At 37.9% G+C, this 13,057-nt stretch overlaps 1 protein-coding gene across 2 annotated transcripts in view; it reads left to right on the top strand.

Annotated features, from left to right (window-relative positions):
- LOC121264797 (putative acyl-activating enzyme 19) overlaps positions 1-4,339 on the top strand; it is a 33,429-nt gene extending 29,090 nt beyond the window's left edge. For both annotated transcript variants that reach the window (XM_041168100.1, XM_041168109.1), the window contains 4 exons: positions 536-595; positions 1,774-1,818; positions 3,421-3,530; positions 3,631-4,339. In XM_041168100.1, the coding sequence (XP_041024034.1) occupies positions 536-595; positions 1,774-1,818; positions 3,421-3,530; positions 3,631-3,865 (450 nt within the window). In that variant the 3' untranslated portion in view covers positions 3,866-4,339. The remainder of the gene's footprint in view (positions 1-535; positions 596-1,773; positions 1,819-3,420; positions 3,531-3,630) is intronic.
- Positions 4,340-13,057: the final 8,718 nt, after the last annotated feature.

Consider the following 13,057-nt stretch of genomic DNA (forward strand, 5'->3'; position numbering starts at 1 on the left):
TAGTTCTTTTGGAGTATAGGCCATGTGGTTTGGGCCTTCCATTGAGGCGTTACATATATCCAAAGGAGTGGAACCTCAGATGTAAATGTTATTGAAAATAATATTGAGTTTTGCTATGTATAAGCAAGTTTGCGTACCAATCTGTGTACTAATGTTGTTGCCTTCATATTCTAAATTCAAATTAGCACTGTTTTTAATAAAATTTACTTTCTGACCAATCATATTGAATGGGTGCGCGTATTAGTGCGCATAATCGCTTACAATTAGATTTTTCCAATAATATTTCCTAATTCCACTTTAAGGGTACATGTCTAAATTTCCAAACCAATATATTTCAAATTGAAAAATTATCTGTCATATAACAACCAATTATGAGTGCAGTCTATACCTACTACCTAGAACATCTTTCAGAAGTTTATTGATAAATGAGGTCTAAAGGGAAGGAGGTTTAATTTATTTTGCTTTCAGTTTTCTAACGTTCATGCTGGACTCATGGCTTTTAACATGATTTTTTCAACCCTTTGTGCTTCTTCAGTATAGAACTGCTGGTCCAATATTTGCCGGAGCCTGCATTTCTGCTGCTCTTCCTTCTCAGGTATATAATTTTCTTCAAGAAACTAAAGTTTGTTATCTATATTATTGATTATGAAGTTCATCCCCCTCCCCCTCTTCCACCTGAGATAACCTTATCTTCTATATTTAGACTTATTTTCAGCTTTGGTAGCTAGGGGTGCTACCCACACCCTATGGGGCGGGGTAGCCCCCTTCCCGCCCCTGCATGGGCAGAGGGTGGGGTTTCTCCCCTCGGAACCATCCCCGCACAGGGAGGACGTGGCACCCCATACCGGTGCCAGGAGGCGGACCCCTGCTCCCTTGGGTGGTGCCCATTGTACTGAATGTGATTCAATAGACACGTATTGTTCATCAGACAGAGACCAAGTATGTCGGACTAAATAAAAGTGAAATCTAAAACCATTTCAGGAGGGAAAATAGCAAGGGGGATGTATGAGAGATGGACCAGTGAATGGTCACAACTGGAGAAAGTGTAAAGGTTTGTTTTGTAATTAAGGGAGTAATAAAACTAATGCAATCAATAAAATAGTAAAAGAACTAAAATAATTAGGAAAATGCTGAGGTGGCTTGATCGGAGTAAAGGAAATGCCTCATATTGCACTTCCTTACATAAGAACGGTGGAAGATTAGGTTCTAGATTTAAGACTCATCAAGTAAGTGTCCAAGTTGTCATATAGAAAAAGAAAAAAAATGTTTTCAATATCTGTTGATGTAAACTCTCTCTTGTTGCTTTCTTTTTGTCGAAAGTTTCTTGCTTTATAAATCTGGCGGCCAACTTCCTAATAAAGTAATGCATAGGGTAAATCAAATTGATGCATGCCTTGAGATATTGAACTAATTCGTTGTGTAATATAGTGACCCCCCTACTCTATATGATCTTCTATTTGCACACCTAATTATGATAACCTTCTGAGTTCCCAACAATGAAGAACTGAGAAGAAAGAAAGACAAAACGAACATAATATTTGGGCATGTCTTATTTCTTCAAGATTATTCTATGAAGAAGTTATCATAATAATATATGAACAGAAGCGTCTCAAATTTGTGGAAGCTTTTGTCCTGCTTAACATGCCTTAGTATTGTAAAGTTTGGGCATGTCCTGGTATTTTAAGAATGCTCTTTTAATATCATTACTAATAACATACAGTATTGATGCTGATGCTACTTTACACATTTCTTTTGTTGTTTGTTATTCTACAGGTGCTTATATGTTCCAGAGATGGAAGTGTTTCTTCACTTGAACTGGTAAATTCCCCAAGTATCTTGTACAAAAAAAAGTCCTAAATAATTTTGATCATCTGTAATGACTTTTTTATTGGCCAAGTGGCTGATTAGAATAAACTGAATAATCTATATAAACACCAGTATGCTGTGTAGTAATGCAATGCTGGATTGACAACAAAAGAAGAAAAAAAACTCGAACAAAGACAAACAAACTCACTCAGCAATTATTAAATAGATGATCACAGCGTACTATCACCATAGCAATAACATCTACCAAACAAATCACCACAGTATATCACAGACTTAAGTTGCACAAATCAGTTCAGTACCCGAGTGAGGATTAAACTCCATCACACACGAACTCTTAGAGGATTCAGAAAGAAAATAGAGACTTGAGGCCTCTAGTACAAGAACAATTCCTCATGGCAGTAAACCTCCCACCCCCTTTGGCTGCAATAACTCTAACAACAGCTGTCTCTAATTATAGCAGGGAGGGAAAGTATGAAACAACAATTCTTTGATGAGTATATAATCCTCTACAAACTACAAAGCTTCTAACCACTATAACCTGAATATGGAGAGTACCCAACATCATCCATCACAGATCTAACAAGTATCCGAAGTACTGACCTAGATCTGACAAAGATCCAAAGACATGACACAGATCTAACAAATCTATCATAGATCTAACAACTATTTGTTTGAAACTAGAGAGAGAAGGAAAAGTTTTGCTTTCTTCTACACACTCTTGAATCTACAGAGGGAGAAAGAAGAGAGAGATGATCTGTAATGATGAGAAATTGGATGATGGTTGGTTGCACTTTTTCTCACTAGACTTCAAGATTCTCCTTTTGTTTTCTGACCAAAGGTTCTCTTTCAAAAAGAAGCTAATCTACATAAAAGAGAAGCCTCACATTCTCACCTCGATTAGAATCTATCCTCGAACTTGAACCAAGAGTACGTTTTGATCTCTTTTAATAGGCTGCTTTGTTTAATGGGTGGTTGGTAAACTCTATTTCTTTGCAGTGATTTAATTGCATAATCTGTTGTTTTGAATCCCACTTTATTGCATGTCTATTTGGATTCCTCTAATATAGTATTAGAGCGAGGAGATAATGCTTTTCCTTATCTCAAGTTGAAAGGCCATCTGCCCTTCCTAGTTCCTAACATAGCTGACCTCATTTTTTGTTCTTGAATTTGTGAGTACCGATCCAATTGCTTGATAATCATTGTTATTCACTACAAGTAAAATCTATCAAGGAATTCATAAATTTGTTAACAGAAAAGCCGCAAAAAGAAAATCCTACATTCAGAAATCGGTTTGTCGTTGAAATCTTACACATCAAGTATCCACGTCTTATCTGGCCATCCACATGTAAGAGTAGCATAAAATAAGTCCGCAAGTCTCAGGCATGGTGTCCTCTTTTGTGCATATAGTACCTTTGTGAATAAACTTTTTGTAGCAGATTAAGTATTTATTTCTCCAGTTAAAATAGACATCCTGAGTAATAAAATGCGGCAGCATGAATCTTAATACTTCTTTTCTAGATGTTGTAAACTAGGAATTCAAATTACTCATTCCGTTGACTATTGCTCATTGGTTACTGCTGAATTTCATTACAGGAAAAGGGAGATCTACTCTGGGAATACAATATTGGCAATCCAATTACTGCATCTGCGTGTGTGGATGAGCACTTGCAGCTCCTATCCGATCCTTTGCTTAAATCTGACAGGTAGAGGAAAAGTAGACTTGGCAGAAAACGTGAATATATATAATGTGTATATATACACACACACACTAGATCATTTATAAACCTTTCATTATGTTTCCAGGTTGATTTGCGTCTGTTCCAGTTCGGGAAGCATGTGTTTGCTTCGGGTTAGCAGTAGTTGGGATATCAACGGAGAGGCAAGTCAACCAGGAATATATGTGCAGGAATTTGGAAGGCTGAACCTACAGGGAGATGTATTCTCATCACCTGTCATGATTGGTGGCAGGATTTTTGTTGGTTGCAGGGATGATTACGTGCACTGCATTACTCTTGAAATTGAAAGTCAAGGTGATTAGCCTCCGGTTTTTGTCCAAAAAGGCTGGGGTACACGAGATAACCCCAATAAAATTTTCTTGAATTAAAAAAATAAAAGAATTAATAAAGAAAAAAAAATTTAAGGGGTGGCTTCCTATCCCTTGGAGGGCTAGTCTGGCCACCCCAAGGGGGGTTATTGGGGTGGGCCAACTACCCTAGCCACTCCCATGGCTGGCTAACCTCACCATTTTGTGTGGAGATCCATCTGCATGACTGGAGAACCCTGTACAGAGCTGATCTTGTCACGCCATGCAAGTTCACTTGCACAAGGTGGTTGGAGGTGGCGAGAACCAATAGTGGGTCAGCCAACTGCAGTTCAAACAGTGTGGTTGGCCACGCTCGGGAGTGGATGTCCAACCACTGCCTCCAAGGCTATTTTTGAAGGATATGGTTTTTAAATTCTTGTATTTTCAATTATTTTTATTTTAAATAGTTTAATTGAGCGTGGTTGTGTTTTTTATTGTCTACTCTTTATTGGAAGAGCTTGGTTTACACGGGTTCAGCTCTCCTCCGTGATGCTTCCATCTGTTTTCAACTTTTTCTTTAATGAATAGAAGACTCCTATAAAAAAAATCGTATCTAAAAAGCACACTTTTTTTTTTTGAAGTAAACGAAACATTTCATTGAATCGAAGAGGTTCATGAATACACAGTTTTTCAGACAAAACAACCTCCTTAATGGAGTCAGGACATTCTTCCATCCACACACTGTCTTCCTCCTAATTGTAGAGCCATCCTTGCTAATTTGTGAGCTACCTTATTTGCTTCCCTTCTACTGAATTGGATCTCCCACAGAGGTATTGACTTGAAAATGTATCTCACATCATCAATGATTTGACCGTACCGGCTCCACTTCTACTCATCACTATTTATATGGATTAACCACAACTTGAGCATCCACTTCAAATATGCACTGGTTTATTCTTATCTCATTGCAGAAAATCATTGTCTTCCATAATGCCAGTACCTCGGCAGTTGATGGGTGAGTAATGAGCATGAGTCTTCGACACATTGTTGCCAATGCTTTAACATCCGAGTCCCTAACGATTACTCCAATTCCCATATACTTTGATTTGTTATTAATAGTAGCATCCCAATTTACTTACATCATGATTTCTGCAGGCTTGGTCCATCCTCTATCATGACTCTCACTCTCACAGAATTATTACTAGTTTGCAATCATCGCTGCTGCCTGTTGATATTCATGTAGGCCATCTATTGCTTCCCTTAACTGAGAAGATCCTATTTTATTTCCCTCTCCAAATCAGCTTGTTCTCTTGATCTGTTACCACTGATAGGCAGACTACATACTGCCTCAGCTTCACTCTCACTGAAAACTTCTTTAATTAGATTTGCTCTCTACCAACCTGTATTTTCATAAATCAGTTCTTAAACGCTTGCATCTTGGTCTCGTATCTTGACAAGAGATTGGATCCGATAAGAAGCTGGAAGTGGGAGCTGCCTGTGCCATATTCTTATGCTTCGACCATTCCCCACCCTCCATAATAGCTCTTCCTTTAAGAAGTCCAGATATAACCAATTGCTCCTCCGATGTAATGAAGGTATTGACCCCAACTTGGCCTCCAACACTAATTCATTTCTGAAATATTTCTTCTTCATGATTGTTGCTGCCAAGGTATTAGGGTTTTGAAGCATCCTCCAACCTTGCTTAGCTAGCATAGCAAATTTAAAGTACTCAAGATCCCCAAAGTCCATACCTCCATAATGCTTAGCTCTCATTTTTTCAAATGAATCTTATTCTCTTTCTATTGGAACCCCACGAAAAAACCTCGTTCACCCTATCATATGCTTTGGGCATATCAAGTTTCATGGCCATACTTCTCACTTTCCCTCTCTGTTGAGTCTCCATAGAATGGAGTGCTTCATATGCCACTAACACATTATCTAATGTTAGCCTTCTTGGTATAAAAGCACTCTAATTACTAGAAATAATCAAAGGCAGGCTCTCTTTAATCTATTAGTCAAAACCTTAAAAATAATCTTATACAGAACATTGTGTAAGCTAATAGGTTTGAAATCTCTTGCGAACTTTGGTACTTTCACTTTGGAAAAGAGCAGTGTGTAGTTTACAGGGGTCGAAAACGCCATCTCATAAAAGGTTGAAGATTGCAGTACATACCTCATCTCCTACTACCATCCAATGAGATTGATAAAAGCATGCTCCATACCTGTTGGACTAGGTGATTTAAGTGGCTGCATCTAAGATGAAGCTTGTTCAACTTCCTCCCTCTTAACGTCTAATAGTTCATCATTCATTTCCTCTGTGATCAATAATTCCTTAGATGTCAAATGCCTTAGGTGGGTTTGTTGTGCTAAAACTTTCTCCAATGTAATCTTGAATGATTTCCCCTATTGTTGTTTTCTCTTTATAATGAACTTCTTGGGCATTAGTGATCTCTTGTATTCCAGTTCTTTTTTCTTCTTTGGTTAACACATGCATTGAAGAACTTAGTTTTCCTATTCCTCCTCCCCCAATTTGATACCAGTTCCTCTTTGCCCTCTATCTCCATTTTAGATCTTTTTCCTTTAACGTTACTCTCAGCTCTGCTTGTAGACTATAAATCCCTGGCCATGTTTTGAGGCCCCTCACAATCCTGTAGAGCCATCAACCGCTTTGTTGTTGTTGTTGTTTTTTTTTTTTTTTTTTTTTTTTTTTTTTTTTTTTTTTTTTTTTTTTTTTTTCATTTCTGCCTCAAAACCCTTTAACTTTGCTTACTCCATGTGACTAGAACCCTACTGCATGACTGTGATTTCCTTTGCACCCTTTCTATTAAGCCTCCTTGGTTATATTCTTTACCCCAATCATGCTCAATGACTTCTTTGCAGTATTCACTATGAGCCCAACTAGCTTCATATAAACTTTTATTCCCAGTAGTAGTAAATATAGTCTTTGCTTGCATATTCGAAAAATGGACTTATGTTGAGAGCTTCTACTGTAAGAACCTCCACTTTGGCAACTTTGTATCTATCCTTCCATATCAAGTTTGCCCCAGCTCTACCAAGTCTGTAAAAAGGGTCGCCTCTTATTACTCGTGAATTTATTCCCATAGAATCCAATATCGATTAGGTGACCATTTGCCAATGCCTGTCTAAAATTTTCCTTCTTACTTTCAGGCCTCTGTCCACCAACCTACTTTCTATAATTGCACTAGGATTTCATTAAAATCCCCTATGCAAAGCCAGGCTTGGTTCTCACCAGGGTTCAAAGTTGATAATAAATTCCATCCTTCCATTCTTTTACTAACATCCGGGTGCCCATCAAGTCTTGTGTTAAACCACCTATCTTTATGCTCCTCATCTTTTATAGAAGCATGTATATGTCACATTGAAAAATTAAGAATTCCCACTTCTACTTCTACGGACCAAAACTGCCACTCTTACCTATTAGGTCGACAACAAAATATCTCACTCATATCCAAGCTTGTTCTTATATGATCTCACTTCCCTTGCTTAAACTTAGTTTCAATAAGGAATACAATCTTGGGTCTCTTCCTCTTTATCCAAATGTCATGAACTGTTTCGGGATTCCCAAATCCCTGACAGTTCCAACTTAAAGGGTTTCACAGTGATTGGTGGTGTTGGACTCCAGCCTCCGCCATTACTACTTCTTTACCTCATTGCTCTTTCCCATTACTGCATCTTCTATTCTTTATTCTCATGCTTTGTTTCAAGTCATCATCCCCTTCTGTCAAAAGCCTTTTCTTCCCCGCATACTTTCATTATGTGCTTACGATACTGGAACATACTCTCCCTTTCTGTTTCCACTTGCTTGCTAGGGTCCTACTAACTATCCTTTTTTGTTTGAAGCACAAGCTCCCTCATTTCCTTCTTCACTCCACTTGTTACAAATGTCTTTTCTCTAACATAGATCAAGCCCTTTTTTAATTTTTTGTTGGGCCACTTCCAAAGGCCCATCTTTCTCTCCATGACTGACCCAATAATTAGGCCATTATATCCATCCCCTTTGCATCCCCAATAAATTGTATCTCTAACACTTTTGTCTGCTCTCATTTTGTGGTAACTGATCTTGACATTTAAAACTCACGCAATGTAACATGCTGCTCAAGACTACTTAGTAACATTGTCAAATATTGAGAATTTGACAATGGTAACTCATGACCTTGGCTAAGTGGAAGTTATGATCCTTAGAGAAGAGAGCTTTTGGGTCATGATTTAGCAAAATGATTTTCACCATTGCTTTAGTTAGGGCATTTAGAGTTTTCTTTAGAAATAAAGTTTTTTGTAGAAATAGGTTGCCAAGAGGTCAATCGTAGGATTACAAGTGGCGTGAAGAAGATTTGCCACCTCAATGAGTTTGGTCTTTGGTTCATAGCAAGCAATGAAAGTTAGAGGGATTTGAAGAAGGTCCAAGAGTTGGTTAAAGTAAGGGTCCAAGCTTGGAAAGATAAAAGGCCAAAGAAAGGTTCAAAACAAGGCCCAATGTGAGGCCCAAGGCTAAGGCCCAACTTAGTAAGCGATTAAGGTCCAAGGAAAGGCCCAACAAAAATGAACATGAGGCCCAAGGGAAGGCCCATTTCGAGGCCCACGTTAAGGTCTAGCACAAATAGAAGTTTTATACCCAATGAGAGTGCACCACTTGGAGTATAAGCCTATGATTCCCCTCATTATTCAAATAATAAATACCACCACCTAGCAATTAGTTTTCCTTCTCTTGCAAACCTCCCACACGCCCCTAGGGTTAGTTTGATCAGCCCTCTATCGTGACTTCAAGCTTACATTCCCAAAACCCTTCATCATGCCAGTATTACTTTGATACCATGCATGCCGATTTCCTCTAGCCTTTCTCTCTAATTTTTTTCTGAAATTTTTGTCTTCTTCACTTGTATTGGATCAATCTTTCACAACTCTAGAACAATAGATAGATTGCAACTCACGTCATGAAGTGGAAAGGCATGTCAATGCCAAGAAATCAACCAAACGGATGCACTAGGTGCAAACCGATGCACTCCAAGAACAAGCCAACAAAACCTTATTCTTTCAATCACCTCAACAATTGATTTTCTGCACTTGATTAACCCACTCTCGTGATACCTAGCTCTGGAAAGTTTAGGCCTAAGATGAAGCCAAGAACAGCTCCGGTGGTCACTCCAAAAATCAATCTATTTCACCTTGGAAATGGAACTTGTTTCAACCGAACTGCACCATTGTTCTTCAAAATTTTTCTGCAACAAATATAGTCATCTTCACGTGCCTATAGCACCACATCTAGGTCTAGAAATATGTCATCAAATCACACTCATGTTACCCTAGAGAACTAACCCTAGCAATGATCAAAACTGATGGACACAATGGTGGAAAACCTTGTGCAAAACTCTTGACCGAACCCTTCCCATTCAACCCACTTTCTTTTGTTGCACAACAAACACCAAGTGTCCAACATTCATGCCTCAATACACCTCTGGAAAAGCCACTCAAATAGTATGGAATAGGGACTAAGAATTTGCCACAAGGATAGGACAAGAGTTTATCAAAATTGGGACAGGTTGAAGACCAAAACCGTCGGCCCGTACTTGGTTTCTCTTGAAAAACCATTTGATTTTTTTCCCAACTTCTTAAACCACTTAGCTCTTGCACCTATTACCCTCCTTTGGTCCTTGTCCATGAGTCAATAGTGTGATGGATTTTACTGTGCAAATTTGAAAACACAAGCTTACACACCACTGAAAACCACCACCAATCACCTTCACTTCACTTCAACCAAACCGTGCACCACTTCACCCACTTGCATCTTTTGCTCACTCAAACTCTATAAATAGCACTCCCCTTCCCTCACTTCCTCCCACATCATTCTCAAGCATTCATTAGCTTCCTTGAAAGCAAAAACATCCATAGTGTTGAGGAGAGTGAAACTGAGAGGTGAGAGTGAAGTCCTTGGAGTGAGTTTGATCTTGAGAGCTCCATAAGCCACGGATTGGTGAGTAGCTCTACCATATTTCTTTGGGGAAGTTAGAATCATATGTTAGGCTTTGATTTATCATATGAAGATGAGATTTGGATTGAGTTATGTGAGTTTAATCTTTGGGAAGCATGTTTCGGTTCAGATTTGGAGTTCTTCATGCATAAATTGTTTTGATGTGAAACTTTAGCCTTGACATGTCTTGATATGATATTGTAAGCTTAGCTAATGTCTTGTTTAATTAATTGAAGGTTTGTATTTGAGGAAAACATGTCATGATAGGTTTATAAATCTATATCTTGGGTTAATCATCTAGTATGTTTCGATTTTGACTTGTTTGGAAGTTGTCTTGTGATATCATGATTAAGTTTCCCAAAGCATGTGGTATAAGCATCTAGAAGCCTATTATCATCATGTTTAGAGTTAGAATGCATGATTATTTAAAGCCATAAGAGTTCGTATGTTAAAGAGAAGTCAGATACATCATGCTAAGTGCACGGTTTTGGTGAATTCATGATGATTTGATTTTTATTCATCACATGGATGTTGATATGATTCCATATGGCTTAAATCTAAGTTATTAGCATGTTAATAAGTTTGGATCCAATGTTTGGTTATAAAGAGCTCATAGAGATTATAGGCTTAAAATCACATATAGTGTAAAATAAGCCAAATACATGACACGGGTTGGATTTTCTCATAGTGGATATTTGATTAACGGAATTAGGAGGTCATATATGGTATAAGAATATGGATTATATGAAGTTTGTTCAATTTGGGATCACAATGCAAATAGTGAAAGTTTAGGGCCCAAATAGCAATTTCGGGAAAGTTAGGGGCAATTTTGCAAATATTGATTTTAGTTTATTAAATTGCTTTCAAATTCGTGATTGTTAACTCTAGTACATATTTTATTTCAGCCGCAATGACTTTTGGGACTTAGGAAGTTTGTAAGTTAGCTTCTAAGTTACTCTAATTTATCAATGATTCTTGTATAAAAGTCACATTCATGTTATAAATGTCATTTTGATCATGAAATGTCATATGGTACATCATTGAGCATTTGACAACTTGTGACGTCCCTAGTCCCTGCTTGGGATTGGATGGTGACTGAAGCGTCGGGACATGCAATTTAAGGCTACATACTATCGTACATGACAGTTAAGATGCAATGCACCTATTATATTCTAACAGTATGCAATAAATTGCAACGAAAATCTAAGTAACATTTAGAGCAATTTGTAAAATATCATGGTATCATAAAACTAATTATCCCAAAGATTTCATTTGTTCAAATTACTTCAAAATAGATAATGTTGTGAAATCTCCCAAAAAAATAGGGATCTCCAAAAAGTAAACCATAAATTATTTCTTTTGTTTTCTTACTACAATTTCTAAGATCCCTCTCAAAAACCCTACAAGGCCTTCTCTATTTTGCCTTGTCTTTGTTAATTATCTTCCTTCGCTCCTCAAAGAGTTGCATCACTTCCGTAATGAATTGATCAGTGGCTTCTAGCCTCTCCACTATGGATGGCTCCGACGAGCTCTCAGGACTCTTTGGGGCCTCCTTGACTAATCCAGGGTGCCTCTTGCGCTTCCCCCATATTCGGTCTCCTATCCTGTAACAACTTCTACAATTCTAGGTTGGGAAGGGTAGTGAAAACTATCATGGTGAGAGTTCAAAAAATTTCAGAAAGTAAACAAACAACATACAACAAATAACATAGGCATATAAAGGCAAACTATGAAATGAATGCATGGACGTGTACTTGACACAAAACTTAGTTTATGCAACTTAACTTTTAAATAAAACATCCTTTTCATTTTTTCACATTGAACAATATACATATAACATATCTTTAACTCATTGCCTTGTTCACTTCTTGTAACATGTAGTTTGGATACATCACGACTCCCCTATTCATTGTTGATTCCCCGCTAAATACCACATCATCCAACGACTCACTTGACCGTGCTGAGTACGTTGTAATCCTTAACTATGCGGCAGTTCACAATTTCGCCTTCACTACATATAACACGTGAGACACCCACTAGTTTTAGGTGCTACCTCGCTCTGATATCCTTTCCACAATGATCCATTCGAGGTCCGCCGACGTTACTTTGTCGACCCAGGGGCTACTACTCCAATTTAAGCACTCTAGAGTGGACATAGAAGTTCCATCAGGACATTCTCTCGTCCTAGCATTCGGGGTCGTTATAAAACATGTACAAGCTCTTTTCTTTGAAAACAATATACAACCCAAATGTACGTGACATGAAACTTGTAACACTTTTCTTTTCATGGATCATGTGAACATGTAAATGATGTGAGTCATCTAATCATGTAATCAAACATTGAACATCTCAGGTTATGGCTTGAAAATATTATAACATTCGAATACTTAGTTTACAACATAGGAACATAGGCAATAGCATTCAACACATACCAAAGTGGAAGACAATGTTTAAACTCGAGCATATATATGTAGACATGGCTGGATCATTTGAGACTTATAAAAATGTTTTATAACCAACAACTTGAACCAATATTTCTAAGTATATTAAAAAAATCATGAACAAGTATACATAGCAAGATCATCATGTAAATCCAATTACATAGCAATAGCTTATCATCAATCAATGTGCATATGATAGCAAATAAGAATGCAACGTTCACACGACATATACAAACATTATCCAAAGTAGGTCGAGAGTTTACTTACAAATTTCCGAAGCAAAACACAAGTATCACAATCAAGCAAGCTAAAATATATTATCTAAACTATTAGACGAAGTGACACACAAAACCCTAATCTAAATGGGTTCATGTGTGAGTGTGTCGTGCTTAGGGTCTACTCCATCATGGCTTGTGACATCCATTCCACGACTAGAATGGCTCTCCATGCATTTGGACTTCACTTATAAGGCCGAAACTCTATAGAGAAAGGAGCCCTAGTTCAAACTCAAAATGGTGGCCGTGGTCTTTCTTCCTTTCCAAGGTCTCTTGCTCACATGTATATGCTAGTGGGGGTTCGGTCTTCCTCTTGAAGAAAAACCCTAATCTTTTCCTGAATGTGTTTGTACAATTGAACACATGGATCCGAACCCTTTCATCAGCCTTTTCACTCTAAGTGGCTGTGCGTGTGTGTGTGGATAAAATGGTCGAGTGATTCTTACCATGCATGCTTCATCTCCTTGGGTGGATTCACGACTTCTTTCTTCACTCATGGGGTTGG

Source organism: Juglans microcarpa x Juglans regia, chromosome 1D (assembly GCF_004785595.1).
Source record: "Juglans microcarpa x Juglans regia isolate MS1-56 chromosome 1D, Jm3101_v1.0, whole genome shotgun sequence".
NCBI classification, from domain to species: domain Eukaryota; kingdom Viridiplantae; phylum Streptophyta; class Magnoliopsida; order Fagales; family Juglandaceae; genus Juglans; species Juglans microcarpa x Juglans regia.